Genomic DNA, 16,270 nt, shown 5'->3' with positions numbered 1-16,270 from the left:
CTGGGATTCATCCCAGACCTGCAGCACTATGCGGTCCCACCACTCAGTGCTTGTTTCCCATGCCCAGAATCTCCTTTCGACGGCATCAACATGACCCATTGCCACCGTGATGTTCTCGGCGCTGGGTCCCCTGCTTTCTGAGAGGTCTGTGCTACTCTCAGACTTCAGGCCATCACCGCGTTGACGTAGCCTCCTCGCCTGACTTTTCTGCATCTGCCTCAGGGAAAGGTGTATGATAAGTTGCGAGGCGTTGAGAGCGGCCACAACTGCAGTGATGGTTGCAGCAGGCTCCATGCTCGCAGTGCTGTGGCGTCCGCGCTGTCACTGACTAGAAAAGTGCGCGAACTGATTTCCCGCCGGCGCTTTCAGGGAGGGAGGGCGGGAGTGATGGACGGATGACGACAGTTACCCAAAAGCACCCTGGACACCTTTTTTTTACCCAGAAGGCATTTGCGGCTCCACCCAGAATTCCAATGGGCAGCGGGGACTCCGGGAACTGTGGGATAGCTGACCACAGTGCACCACTTCCAATGTCGACGCTTTCCCCGTTAGTGTGGACTCACAAAGTCGAATTACTGTCCTTAGTGTGGACACACACGTTCGACTTTGCAATATCGATTCCAAAAATTCGATTTAAGTAAAATCGAACTACTCTCGTAGTGTAGACAAGGCCTCAGAAAACAAACAAATGGACATACAGCAGTCACAACGGGCCATTTGAATTAACTTTCTTGTGGTGTCACAACGGGCCATTTGAATTAACTTTCTTGTGGTATCTGTGGTATTCCCATTCTTAATATAGAATAATATCTATCTACCTAAGATACTTATATCACACACACACACACACACCCCCGACGGCCATTACTTTGGACTCTAAGTGCCTCACGATTTTTACTGCACAAGTCCTCACAACACCCTTGTGAGGTAACAAAGTGCAATTATTCCCATTGTCAGGATGGGGAACCGAGGGACACAGAGACGAAGTGAAATACTCATGGTCACAGTCTGTGGCAGAGCAGGGAATTGAATCCAAGTCTTTCAAATCCATGGCTAGCAACCTAATCACTTCACATCCTTCCTGAATATCACAGGAACTGTTCCGTACAAAAATGGAAAAACCAACCAGTTTTTTTCTTTTTTTTGATGACTGCTGTAGACAGTAGAACCAAAACTACACTAACCTTCCATACTCCTTGTTAAAAGTGACCAGGAAAGCGCACAGATCACTGGAGTGACAGCCTGGAAGCCCTGTTATAATAGTGATAACCACCTAAAGTAAAAGTAAAAGGCATATTTATTATTATTATTATTACTGTCATTATTATTTTTCTTCAAATGCTCAAAAGTATGCTGGACAACTCAAACAGATAAAACAAGTTCCCTTCTCCTAGAAACTTAAATCCTAAATACAAAACACCACTGAAAGCAACAAACAGTGGGAAGACAGAGAAGGGAGCACAACGGCTACAAATATAAGTTTGGTTATATAGTTATTTAGATACGTCACATACATGTCTTTTTTTTATATTTTACAGTTAATCGAATGCAACTGGACAACCAACTTTTGAAAGAGCTGCATGTAATGCAAGGCTAATTGAATAAATGCAGTGCAAAATAGATTTGCAAAGCAAAAGACCTGTTTACATTTTACAGACAAGAGAAGTGAAGGGGTAAGTACGGTATTTTATCAACTTTTTTCCTATCCATTTTTAAAAAAGTTGTTTTAAGGGTTTTGTTTTGGCGCTATCTTACCTTATCATTTTCTGCTTTGCTAACAGGAATGCTTTCCGACTGTTGTAACAAAATAGGAAGGTGTGCTCTCATTACTGGCTCACGACTTATACTGCTGACCGCAAAGTGTTGCAGAAACCTTTTAAAAGTGAAGTTGTATTATCTTCTAATCAAGACAATGTGGATTTTTCCCCTCCACATGAATAGCTGTAACTTGACTAGAGTGAAACATGTTACTGGATATAGAACTTAAGACATCTCCCAGAGAGGGAAAAATATTTAGACGGTGTATTAATATTTGCATCTCATAAGAATTATTTATTAAGAAGAGGTTAGAGAAACTATAGGTCTTAAAATATGACATCTTCTTTGTAATCATTCTTGGAAACGTGATCTTTTGAAATTACAAAAACCCAACTCACCTCTCTAGTTCTGGGAGGCTAGTGGCCATTTTTAGTTGGCTCCCTCTTTCCCCAGCAGGATAGGACAAGGCATTACATAGCTTCTGCATATTGGAGAGTCTAAAATAAGCACACCGATTTGTTTAATTCAAAACAAGCCCTGCCAATTTCCTCTATTTTTAATCCACATATCCAAGTAGTAAATACTGGTAAAAAAAATTAGTGCAAAGTTATAACAATTTTATACTCTCTCTAAAACACTTAATATTTCATCATCATTCTGGTTCTTCAAGTGAATCAGCTGTAAAACATTCTACAGTGCTTGAGAGATCACATAGTTTGGCTGAATGTTAAATAGAAAACACTACACTATACATATCATTACACGTGAATTCATGAAGATGAGCAACATCAACTTACAATCTCTTTTGTTCTACAGATAGGAAATCTGCCTGGATCACCTTTAAAGATATTCCTGAGTTTGTCTGTTGCCATGAGGAGAAAACCTGAAACAAAACAAAAAAACAGGCCTCAAAACATTGAATTCATTTGGTTTTCACACATTTGAAATGTTAGTATATTAACCATCAAAGAATTTTTTTAAAGTATTTTTCTTTCATACAGGAAATTAAGTCTCTTACCTATAATGCCAACTCAGAATGCTTCTTTTCTTTAAAACAGAAAAGCCCCTCACTAAACAACCACCTCCAGCCATCCCATGATTGAGAAAGCTGAGTGGTAGGAGAAGCCACAATTATACATATTTGGAAGGAAAGATGTTTACCGAATGTAGGGCACGCAAAACAAAAACAAAATCAGGGAACTGCCAAATAAATGTTTAACAGTACTCATGCATTTACAGGAAAATAATGGATACAGATTTCAGGTAGCTTCCTGATGCAGAGTTGAGATTTACAATAAGCATCCCACTACTACCACCCTGAGACTGAGACAAGGCAAAAAGAATGGGCAAACTGTATACCAAATGGCAAACAAACTGGGCTGTGACATTACTTGTGGATGCTAAACCGTGTGAAATACAAAGTGGACAAACCAGAAAAGTTTACCTGAAATTGAAGTTCTGAGAGTTATGTCTTCAATGATCCACATTACTAAGAGAAATGAGGATGAATGTGACTTGCAAGCCCTAATTTCAAGATTTTAAGCCAGTCCCACAACGGATGTACCAGCATAATGAAGTAAGGTACCTTCCGCCATCAACTGCTAGCTCCTTTTCAACCCCAATGCTGCTAAACTATGCCAATTAATAATGCATATCTCAAGGAAGTTGAGAAATGGTTCTAAGATATAGCTCTATCATACTTCTATGTGAAATAGTCGCTCACCTAATGCAGCACCATTCACACTTAAAACACGATATAATTACACAAGTCATGTCATACTTCTACTTTCATTGCTAATAAGCACTAAGTATTTACAATCCAACTTCTTGCAGCAAGACAGGAATTGGATAGGTACACACTTCCTTTAGGAATGTGGAAGTCCGGCAACTTTCAAAAGAATAAGAGCGCCTAAGCCTTCTTTCTAAGAACTCAGTTCCTAGTATAAAAGAAGGGAACCCTATAGTCCTCTAGAGTCTATAGCATCGCAAGAGAGGTGCAGATATAGGACATCCATACCATTCCATCAGAACTCTCTTTGTGAATATAGGCTTCTTCTGCTTCCTTAAACTAGAAAGGACTCTAAAATGGACAGTGATACAAAAAGCCAGAAGAGTTCACATTAATGGCTTCTGCACTGATAAAAGACACAGGACTCAATGCCTATTGCCTGGATAACATTGAATTGCAGTGAGCAGAAGAGGATATTTAAACAGTTGCAGAGCTCTAAGCTTGTTTTTTATCAATGAAAATCCCACAAACATATGCGCTGTTATAACAGAATAATCATATTAAACGCCTGAAACAGAAGGAGGAAGCTCCACATTTCCTTTGCTTCCAGTGGTAATTAAAATATGGTACCTAACACACTGGACTGGTTTGGTTCAAAGGAACAAAATGGTGCAAACAGAAGTAATAAAGTCAACCTTTAAATCATAGCAGGCCATGAGAGGGAACATGAGACTAAAGCTGTTTTCAACACTTCCCACAAGTTTCTTCAATCCCAAGGCAAATGTAAGAAATTATTTCGATTTATGTACAATTGCCTTCAAAAGTCAAGTGTTTTGTAACATTGACCTGGTTTTCCTTTTAGTGAGGTGCTGATTTAACTTTTGGAGACAATGGCTTAAATCTTATTCATCTAAGTCATGCTACTACGAATGGCACTATGTGCCCAGAAGTCAGATTTTGAGGAATCAGGAGCAGACGTTACAGAAGATTTTAAGGTCTTTCCTCCTCTTTCTAAGTAAAGGCAACACCTACAGTCACACTTTTCAGTATAAATCGCTGAGACATAAAAAGATGAGACAAGAGGACAATCTTCCAACAATTCGGCATCTCAGCACTTGATGCTTTTTACTTTGAAATCCTAATGCATACAATAAAATTAAAACCTATGACATATTATTGAAGACAACATATTACTTGTTTTTTAAGTGTTAATGTCCTACTGGAGAATTTTAATGGCCTACTTAAAATCCTCAGACTGTTCTGCCAGACTCGGCACCTAAATATGTAATGATTATAAAATGCCCCTTATGAAACACAGCCTTCTCCACACTTTCCAGTACAATCTACTTTGTGGGTGAGACTATCAATTGAAGGGGTACTTGGCAGTACTAAAGCTAAACAAGTGAAGCTTTTATCTTCTTTAAAGACCTCCTAGGATCATGATCCTTAAGTGTATAACCAGAAATATGCAACAAACCATTCCGATTTCAAGCATCAGGACCTCTTAATGCAAGTGATAACAGGAGAAGAACTCTCTTGGTACAGTATACTTCCAGAGGACGCTATCACAGAATGATAAGAACAAGCTATTCGAACACATACATTTTCCCCCTACTTGAATTACCTAGGAAGTTAAGTTTTTCTATTCTAATGATCACATTTAAAAGGATCTTCAAAACTTTTTCCAGGATTTATGACTCCTCTTTCATAAGGAGAGCTTTTCTACTTCTTCCTGATTCCTATAAGGATAAGTTTAACTGATCAACATGATTTGGCTAGTAATTAGATAAACTGCTAAACTGGAACCAGAGAAACAAGACAACACATGATTTCTGGGTTGCTGGGGATTGCGAATATCACAAATTAAACCAACAGTTTAAGAGACAGGAGGCAGTGGGAGGGGACACTGGGAAAATATAAAGCACTATGTTAAAAAGCAAGCTATCATTACATCTACAGAGAAGACAGTGCACTGGTCTCAAATATTCATAAATATCTTGTGTGTTAAAATTATCTTTAACTCAGCAGATAGATTGGACATTATGATTGATTTAGACAGTACAAAAACTAAGTATAATTACTGTAGCAAAATAAATACACTAGTGCCATATCTGAAATATGACTCTTACAGTCTTTATACTCTACAACCCAAACTCATTGGCTAGAAGAGAATGCAAGTGATAACTTTAACAGTGACTATGGGGTAATATGCTAATGACAATCATAATTAGAAAGTTATCACTAGGAACATCTACAAAAGTTAAGAAAGATTTTCTCTCACACAAGATTTGAGGAATCAAGCGCAGAGTCACATTTCTCTCATACTGTTGGGAGAAAAGGCACTGGTGATTAGCAGTTAGATATAAGCCTCATATAGCCCATGCCTTGGGATCTGGACTAGATGACCCAGGGAATCATGCTTATAAATTAAGTTCCAGAAGCTTGAGGTGAGGGGGAAGGGTGGAAGAGTTGCTCTAAGTCACATCATTAACAGAAAGAGAGGATTACAATGGATGGTCACCTTCAGAAAATTGCTACCCCCTAATTTGTCACATTAAGGCTTTGAGAAGTTGAGCTTTGAGAGCTTATCTTAAATCCAGAATCTGATTTTATTTTCAGTCAGGTGCTGATTTTACTTAATAGCTGCATTGACTAAGGCATATGAAAGTCAACTGGCTTGCCCAAGATCCCATGGTGAATCTCAGTGACTCATCCCACATTAGGAGCCCAACTCCCTTGCTCTAACCACCTGATTATCTTGCTTCCTAAAACATCTTCCATTATCCTTACATCACATAGAACATTATGGGTATTTTTTTTACATTTAAAGCAAGATGGTGTTTATTTACTTTACCTGTGAATAAAAAGCTTTATAGATCTTTGATTTTGGGAAAAGTCCAATCATCAGGAAGTTGCTTGGGGTATGGAACTGAACTGGTAGATGAGCAAGCAAGGAACTTTTGAAGTCTATAAAAAGAGCAGCCACAACACTGGTAGAATCCTAGGAAAGAAAGACAAGGAAGTTTTAAAAGAAACAGTTTTGATAATTCAAAACGAAAACAGTTAGATCATTTTGTTATATTTACGTGTATTACTTCTCCAATCTATAGCATTTTATAGTCACATTTACGGTGCATCCTTTCAAGCCTGCAAAGGCTATACCAAAAGAGTTCCAGTACAGAAACGTAGGAGAAGGACCCACCATAATCAGTGATAGGGTTTTCAGATACCCAGTCATAAGACAAATTCTCTCTCCTGTGGTATTAAAGAGTTAACATAAGTTTGAAAGGGGCCTTCAAAATTGGTCAGCTGGATTAAAAAAAACAAAAACAAAAACAAAAAAAAAGACCAGAGTTGCCTTTCGAAAAGTCTCTGCACCCTTTAAGAGTTAAATTTCCTTCTTCAAGCGTTCAACTGTGGCTTTGAGGTTTAGGCAACCCACAACCATCCATATCCTATTTTCCTCTACACTAGTAGTTCCCCAGAGTTCTCTGCTGGCACACCTCCTTTGGTAGTATAAAAGGCAAAATATGTAACACTGAAGGTTAAAATGAATAGCATAGTGGTAAGTTAGGAAAGCTTCCTTTACATCACAGATTTCACAATTACTACCATGAGAGGAACTGTGCCAGTAGTGAAGTATGGCTACAAGGTTTGCCAGTAGAGATGCAGCATGTAAGAAAATTGCACGTGCCATGTTTCTCTCAAAGCCCCCTACAGAGTTTAAGTTCAAATAAATAAGTCTAGCATTCCTACTGCCAAAATTCTATTCTTGTAAGCCAACAGAAAATTGAAACTGAGATTCCTGTTCCATAAACCTCATTAAAATGGGATTCTTGTCAATTTCAATCTCATTTTGATTTAATAAAATTACGTTGTATTTGCATCCAACAAATCTCAAAATGCTTTTACAAACATTAATGAAGCCTTAGTATCCTGTAATGAAGATAATTTTATCTCTACTTTACAAAAGCAGAAAGTAAGGTTCTATCACTCTAAATTCATGCAGGACATTGGTGGTGTTCTCTTTTCAAAAAATTTGACTCCTAGCCTCCTTGCTAAATACAATAAAATACCACTGGTACTGCATAATGAAGTTTTGTGTGCACATATTCTGGATCACAAACACTGCATCCTGGGAGGATTGGTGGTGTGATTGGAGAGGGAAGTTTAGTATTGTTGTAGATCTTGCCTCGGACAGCTAGTAGACAAAAAAATCCCACTTTTATTTTGCAGTATCCTACTAATGATAATTGGGAAGGAATCAAATTTTAAGCTGGTCAATACTTAAATATGAATGCCTCAATCTGAGGAAGTCTTTCAGCATAGCCATCAACAACCAGAATTCCTATCCGGGCTACTGAACACTCAGACTACTGAAGGGAGAGAGAAAGTTAAGGAGGATTTTTATGAAATCCATCCTGGATGCCAAAAACGACCACATTCCCTTTTCTTCTTTTTCCCTAAAAATCACCTTGCATACACAGAAACTACTTCATTCTCCTCACCTCTAACTACCTACCTCTCTATCATAAGGAACATTTAGACCTGGACTTCAAAACCCATGGAGCTTGACCTAGAAGTGAGTTTGTGTGTCATGCCCCCATTTGAACGGGGTTGTGGTACCCATCGCTTCTGGGGCACTGCACCTCTACCACAATGGCAGCTCCAGAGCATTGGTGAATGTGGAACAATCCAATTGTGGAAATGGGACCATACGCAAGCCTCAAGTCAGCAGCAGCAGTTTGGAATCCCACATCAAGAGGCAAATTATTTTAACCAGAAAAGATAACAGCTACTTTGCCGTTCACTGGACATTTGTTGAACACAGTAGATTTCCCAAGCCACGTGTGTTTTATGTAACTATATTTGCTTAATGCAACAAACAGAATCAAGCTTTACAGAAGCTTTCAAAGCATAATATATGGCAGTACACCAAGAAGATTTCTTTTCTAAAGGAAGATAATAAACCTCACTAGCCAGCAAAGTGCTATTCAAAAGGTCAGTAGTCACAAAAAGCCTTAAAATATATCCTAGACTGTGCCTTCAAGAACAACTAAAACTACTAAGTCTCAGAATTGATGCAAAGTTAGTCCTACCCAGGCATGATTTATGTTGATGAAATCAAGCTAGACACAAAAATTCTGGACACAGCACCATTAGAGATCCGCTGCATTTGAACTATCAAAGCTTAAACTGAAGTTACCTTTAAAATACAATGCCAAGTGATTGAACAGTATCTAAAACTTGTACTGCAACTAGAGGTTTCTGCATTTACAGAATTTACTGTTTTTGTTCACTTTTTTTAAAATGACAGTGAAGTTTGAGAAAATGTTCTTGTGCAGACCTAAAGTTTAGGTTACGAGGGTCACACAGCTCAAACACGAACAGGTGCTGTCATGGTTCTTTTCGGTACCCCTTTCGACCAGGCATTTTTGCGTAGTTTATAGTTTACTACGATCTTCCTGTACTTTTTGTTAAAAGTCATAGTAATAATCTTCCTCTGACGAGAACGGAGAGCACATGGCTTTCTTCAGAGAAAAGCATCAAGATTTAAAAAGGACAAAGCTCGGCCCATACTAACTCACTGGAAATTAAGTGGCATGTCAACTCAGCAGCCATAAGAGTGGGAGTTGCAAATCAATTTCCAAATCCACGTTTGTTCGGTTGACAATGTTACTAGGATTAGTTATAATTAAAAGATGAAACAAAAAAAATTAGAAAATCTATATTTTAGACTTTTATAAGATGTGCATGTTACTTTGAGGTCTCATTTACTCTTGTTTGTAATACTTTCTCACTTGGAAGTGCAAATGATTATCCTTTCCTCTGCATCTATATTATTGTTACACTCTACCTTCCAAAAACAGTACACTAACAATCCCCTTATCCTCCTGTCATGTTTTAATATTTTTAGCTCTCCACCCTTGCTTCATGCCAAGTCAGTTAAACAATAAAATTCTCCTTCAAGGTTTTGCTTTGCACACAAACCTGGCAACAGTTCAAAAATGATAGCCAGACCCCATAAATAGCCAGAGTTTTATAAAAGTGAGTGTCTTGAATCAAACAATCGAAGGAAGGTCAGTGTTAAAATAGCTCATACAACTACAAAGAGTCGGTCAATATGGTATTAAAGAAAAGGGAGCTAAGGTAAGGGTCTCTACTGTTGTGCTTTTCAACTTTAAGCACACGCCTTTCTTGTATTTTACTTTTTTTAACTTTATGAAATCATATCTACACAATGCTCTCTGGAAGTCCCTGTGCTGTTACTTAAAGTACTTGAGACTGAAGAAAAACAGGTGCTTTTCTTTTTAGTGCACATATGAAACTTTGTGCTCATCCAAAGTAATCTCACATTCCCACTCTCAGTAATGAACTATGAAAGCAAGAAACGACTGTAGATAAAACAGATTTGTCTACTTTTAAATGGAGCTGTCCACACTAACCCAATTCTTAATTCTCAGAAGTCACATCAAAGCAATACATCAGAAACAGCATATATTTGACATGGCAAATCATCATCATGTAATGGACTAACAATTTGGTCAGAAAGTGGCAAAAGCCTATGTCTGCTAAAATAATGGTGTGACGTGTCATTCCATATTCTTTATGAAAATATGCTTATGATATGAATATGACATAACAGATATACACCTCTACCCCGATATAACGCTGTCCTCGGGAGCCAAAAAAATCTTACTGCTCTATAGGTGAAACCACATTATATTAGACGTGCTTTGATCCGCTGGAGCATGCGGCCCCGCCCCCCCGGAGCGCTGCTTTACCGCGTTATATCTGAATTCGTGTTATATCAGGTCATGTTATATAGGGGTAGAGGTGTACTTTATGCAAGATGGCTCATGTGAGATCTCATTGGAAAGGTTATGATTTACTGAATGTGATTATACAATTTGTATGCCTGTATCATTTCTGTATCCAAAGTTAGGAATATTGACTATGTATCTGTATTTCAACGATGCTACTTTGGGTGACGCCCACTGCGAACACATCAGGTACAACAATGGACAAGCCAGACAGCGTGGACGGCCCATCAGTGAGGATAATGAATCGTGAAAAGCTTGGTGTTCCTGTGGATGCTCCATACTGCCACTGACTCATGGATGCTGTGATACTACAGGGTCAGGTGGTCTTGTCACCTCATACTAAAACATTACCTGGGACTTCTTGTAACTTTCCACTGGAAGGGAAGGGAAGGGAAGGGAAGGGAAGGGAAGGGAAGGGAAGTATCAAGTTTGGGAAATAAAGGAGTCCTGCCTTACGTAAATCCTATTTAAGGGAGGGGAGGAAGGCAAACAAGACTCCTCCTCTCCGTGGCCTGTCTTCCCAAGAAGAAAGACTGCAAAAGGGAAGGCAAGAGGGGAGTCCAGACTGAGACAGGGGTCCAATTAGAAAAGGAATATAACTGGAACTCTGAACCACAGAAACTTTGCAAACTGCCTGCAACAATATCTAGGGTGAGAAATACTATTTGTAACCAATTTCTTTAGTGAAACTAGCTTAGTTTGTGTGTTTGATTTCATTTGCTTAGTAATCTACCTTGTTCTGTCTGTTACCCCTTTTACCACTTAAAATCGGTCTTTTAAAGTTAATAAAATTTGTTTTGTTTATTATTAAACGCAGTTTCTGTAATTTCTAACTGGGGGAAAAGGGGGGCAAGAAGTGTGCACACCTCTCTCCACATTGAGGGAGGGGGCAAATTTCATAAGATGTCTTTGGGTCTGCACTCCAAGGGAGGTGGACATCTGAGTGCTGGAACAAGTCCCTTAAGCGGAGTCTTCCCAGAGCTGATCCGCAGCTGGGTGTGGCCCTGCCTGTGTATGTGTTGGAGGAGGTTTTTAAGAGCCTGGCTCAGCAAAACAGATTAAAGGGGGCCCATGCTGGCAAAACAGGTAGACTCAGGGGTATCTCAGCACATCAGGTGGCTTCCCAAGGGGTCCAACGCGTCACAAATGGTTCATGTGGTTTACTATAATTAACTGGAATGTATATAATAATGTAGAACATATATGCTGCATGCTTTTCTTCCTCACTTGTGTCTCCCTGGGAAAGGTGAACCACTGTCTCCCTTTCACACTGTCAGTTACACAATGTCTCCAGCAGTAGATAAAGCCATGCCTCGTGACCTTTTAAATGATAAGTGGTACACTGCTAGGAACATTTGACTCAAGGTTAAAAATGTTTGGTATAGCTGCAGCACTTCATCTACAAACCGTGTGACTGGAGCTATGACTTGAAAAACAAATGAAAAATCTGGTTAAAATAAGTTTGCTAGATGTATAAACAAGTAAAATACATTTTTTGTTTTCAATTACAGTTGTTACTTAGTTTTTTAAAAATACTGTGAAATGAATAAAAGTTAATAAAAAAACAACCCTTTCCACTGCATAAAATAAAGCTAGCAGCCCAAATTACAAAGATATCCATGATGAACTTCCCATCCTAACATCTTCTCCTACTTACAGTTCAGCCATCATGAAAGTGCAGTAAAACTAATACAAAGAATAGGAATTGTATCCTGGAGTCCAAGAAGCATCTAGATGAAGGTCAACAATATTCTGCACATCTTGCAAAAACTATCATAAAGATTCAAACATGTTTTTGCTAATTCCTGTATATACTCGTTCATAGGCCGAATATTTTTGGTAAAAAAGTGACGCATCAAAGAGCGGGAGTCAGCTTATCAACGGGTCTACACCACAATTTGATGCTTTTAAACTCTATGGAATCATTGAGTTGAATATCTAATACCTTGTCATTTTGTTTACTTGGAGCGTCTGCAGGCATGGAACCCCTCAGCTCCCTGTGGCCGCGGTTTGCCGTTCCCAGCCAATGGGAGCTGAGCGGCTCCATGCCTGCAGATGCTCCAAGTAAACAAAATGTCCCAACCCACCAGAGGCTTACCCTGACAGGCTGAGAGCCAAAGTTTTCCAACCCCTGAAATATAGGGTCAGCTTATGAAAGGGTCATGCAATCTTTGCTATTTTTACCTATCCATTTTGGGGGGTCGGCTTATAAACGAACGGGCTAATGAACGAGTATATACAGCACTTCATAAATACCCCTGTAAAAAATAAATTAAAGACAATCTATGACAATAACTGCAAACCACTGAAGCACTTACCCCATCATAGAACTTAATGGAATCCATATGATTCTTTGAAACAGTAATGCTCCCATGATGGGGATGGGAAAACAGAATGCCATCTGAAAAGAAGTATAATTTACCTATAATTGAAAAAGGAAAGATTATTAATGTATGCAACACGCTACTATTTAGCAATATCTATTGACACTTTTTTCAATAAAATCATATTCAAGTATACAACATGATGGAACTGGTGTTTCAGTCCAAAATATTATCTTATGCAACAAAAGCAGAAGTAATATACTACACAGGAAGGCAATCCAGATAACATCTGTCCCAAACAGTCATTTTTACCAGATATCTCCAGATGTTATCAGGGAAGGAAACCCTTTAAGGAACTGCCATATTATTTGTGCAAGTTCTACCCTGAGGAATCTCTTAAAAAAACAAAAACACACACACACACACACACACCATTTTTGTGGGGCTTTAAAAAAAAAAAATCCATTAATGATTAACTGCAAAACTGAGAAAAATAGTGAATATAGATTAGAAGAGATAAATAACTGAGATGGGCATCGTTTCTGTGTTTCACATTTCATAAGAATTTTTATACTTTTTTTATTATACACACATATATATATATAAAATGTATAGACAGGTTATTTTCTATAAAAGAGCCAACATCAAGGAAAAATTTTAACCTATTAATGTCAAAACAGGGCTGACTTTGGACATGCTTATCTGGCCAGTGTCATTTTATATAATTCATATTTCAGCATAATGAATGACAGGGAACAAGTTCTATTTTTCTTTCACCAATTCCAAACATCACTTTCGCTGTTAGTAGATATTATCTGCATATGTGGAGATTATCAAAGACTATGAAATCCAGTTCCTTTACTTTACTCACAGACTCACTTATCTTCACATGCAGAATAAAAACTATCATTTTGGTCAGCAATTTTCCCACTTGCTGGTGATTCAGTAACAGTCAGTAGGTCACACAGTACTGTCTCCCCCTCCTAGTTTCCAGCTGATTTTACAGGCATCCAGGCTCTTAAGAAAACCTGAGTGGCCTGTGGAAGCAGCTGGAAAGAAGGAGGAGACAGCCTAGTTATCACAACAGCTAAATAAAAGCAGTTCTAAAGAAGGAGCTCAGCTGTTAAAGAAGAGAAGGAAAGGAACCACAAGCTGACATAAGCAAAACTGCTCTTGCTAAAAAGAGACCAGGAACTACCAATGGGACCAGAGCCACTACTAATAGCCATTCCATCCAGGGGAGCACTCTAGGAGAAAAGCACATATGAGGAAGAAGAAGAAAAGGAAGAGAAGTAAAAGAATGTTCAAGAGGAGTAGGAATAATTATCTATTTCTCTATGGAAGGGGGAGACTAAATTAAGGAAGAGAATAGAAAGAGAGGATTAAATAGGATATACATCACACACACAGTCTATCAAATTATGGTATAATGAAACAATAGGTGTCTTAATACCTTCTCTCTTGAAAGAGAACAAAACAGACGTTTATGGATACAAAATCTTTAGCATTCTATTGCAAAAAGAAAACACCAACACAAAACAAATGAGCAGGTTTCAAAGTAGGACATTCATAGTACAGCTAGGTAGTTAAAGTGATATATCAGCATTGTTTTTGTGAACAGAATTGACTATTTTACTTAAAATATTACAATTAATGGGAGAGAATACTGGTTTTGAAGTTTGTATTTATCTTTTCTGTGAATAAATGCTCTCTAGCATTCCTCTTATGCATGTGACTATCATACAGAGATCAAAAAAGATGTAATCTAACAGATCTCACAAAATAGAAAAAAATGTCATTTGGCAGACATTGCTAAACAGTTTAAAAAACCAAACCCAAAACCACTATTATTCTCTTCCCACACTAGAGAGACCCAAAGCTCATTTTGCACAACATTGCTATGGGTGGCTTAATACATTTCTCCACCTTGTAGTCAGCCTAAACTCAAACTTGCAATCTGAAAATTATTAAGCACAAGGCACATCATGCTATTTTCACCTTATCTCTGTATCTACTACTAAATAAGATGTTGAATAGATATTACTAGACTGCTGCAGGACTTTTTTCCCTAACCAAATTTTCAACTTCTGCCAAGCACTGGAGAAGATGTAAATTCTCCAGCATCTTTATCTCGTATTTTGGCACCATAATAAAATTTCTCTTCTCTGGACAGAAGGACAAAGTGAATTTGCCTTAAATATCTTAATAAATTATAGTTTGCTGCTTATGAACATACTACTTTGTGACCTTCCAGACTTAAAATATGAAAAGAAACAAACGAAGCAGAGAATATCAGTATAATGCCAGGAAAAAAAGGAAAAGTCCTCACAGTAATAATAACCAAGTATCGGGGGTAGCCGTGTTAGTCTGTATCTACCTGCAGGCATGCATCTGTAACTTTCACTCTATGCATCTGAAGAAGTGAGGTTTCTACCCACGAAAGCTTATGCCCAAATAAATCCGTTAGTCTTTAAGGTGCCACCAGTAATAATAGCATTATTCTGAATTTGTTTCAGTTGAAAATAAAGATGTTGAGTCTCTTGGTTCATCAGGTTATCTTATGCAGGAAAAAGAAAGCAAAAGACCGTCTGCTGTTTCTTCAGAGACAGATGGCAAAAATCACATGAGATACCAGGAAGAGATGGTTTTAGATGGAGCAGAGAGGGACCAGGAACATCAAGGATTTCTCTGTGGTTTCAATGGAAATGCAGCAGCCAAAGTTTCTTCAAAGCAGTAAGGATTACACTGGGGAAGGCTTAGGAGGAGGGACAGAAGCTCCAGGGAAGCAAAAGTTTCAGTAGGAACAAGGAAGCAGAAGACTTGGAGTTTCAAGCCAAGCATAAGTATACCATATCTATATCTATAATTTGCCTCATGTGTAGCTTGTCAACCCAAGGAAGGGCCTAGTTCACTACATGATTCACATTTTCTAGATTTGTGTAACTACTTAGGCCTGGTCTACACAGGGGGGAGGGGAGGGAGGTGGAAATCGATCTAAGTTACACAACTTCACCTACATAAATAATGTAGCTGAAGTGGAAATACTTAGATCTACTTACTACGGTGTCTTCACTGCGGTAAGTCGACTGCTGACGCTTCCCTGTTGACTCTGCCTGTGCCTCTCGCTCCAGTCAATGGGAGAACGCTCGGCGGTTGATTTATCGCATCTTCACTAGATGCGATAAATCGACTGTCGCTGGATTGATTGCTCCGGAAGTAAGAGTAGACATGCCCTTAGAATGCTGAACTATTCTTTAAACGCTTACAAAAGAAAACAAAACTCACCTTCCTCAGGCATAACCTGTGAACTGCTAGAATAAATATATGCTCCATCACCTCCTGTGAGGAAAGTGCCTAGGAAGGATTCATCTTCCTAAAAAGGAAGCAGAATGTTTTACGGTAACATTATAGACTGTATTGGTGATGGTGACTATTCACTCTGAACCTGACCAAGTTTTATCCCATTTTACACACTGGATTTACATTACGCAGTAAGAGGATGGGTTTGCATTAAAATATACCATCCCTCAAAAAGAGAAACCCCCTTTGCGCTTCTCTGGTGACTCTACAAATGCAAGTTAAAAGATAGTACTCAGATATAGAAGATGTCTAGTTTTGTGGCCAATATTTTCCTC

General features: G+C 38.5%; 1 protein-coding gene across 2 annotated transcripts in view; it reads right to left on the bottom strand.

The window, feature by feature from the left end:
- The window catches only part of DNAAF9 (dynein axonemal assembly factor 9), a 134,085-nt gene that overhangs the window by 45,793 nt on the left and 72,022 nt on the right, over positions 1-16,270 (bottom strand). For both annotated transcript variants that reach the window (XM_054028949.1, XM_054028950.1), the window contains exons 20-26: positions 15,921-16,008; positions 12,630-12,733; positions 6,342-6,488; positions 2,556-2,641; positions 2,157-2,255; positions 1,756-1,873; positions 1,185-1,273 (exon numbers count right to left, since the gene is read on the bottom strand). In XM_054028949.1, coding sequence (XP_053884924.1) covers positions 1,185-1,273; positions 1,756-1,873; positions 2,157-2,255; positions 2,556-2,641; positions 6,342-6,488; positions 12,630-12,733; positions 15,921-16,008 — 731 coding nt within the window. The remainder of the gene's footprint in view (positions 1-1,184; positions 1,274-1,755; positions 1,874-2,156; positions 2,256-2,555; positions 2,642-6,341; positions 6,489-12,629; positions 12,734-15,920; positions 16,009-16,270) is intronic.

Source organism: Malaclemys terrapin, chromosome 5 (assembly GCF_027887155.1).
Source record: "Malaclemys terrapin pileata isolate rMalTer1 chromosome 5, rMalTer1.hap1, whole genome shotgun sequence".
In the NCBI taxonomy this organism is placed as follows: domain Eukaryota; kingdom Metazoa; phylum Chordata; order Testudines; family Emydidae; genus Malaclemys; species Malaclemys terrapin.
Note: the sequence above shows the minus strand (reverse complement) of the source record. Positions and strands in the feature narration are given on the sequence as shown.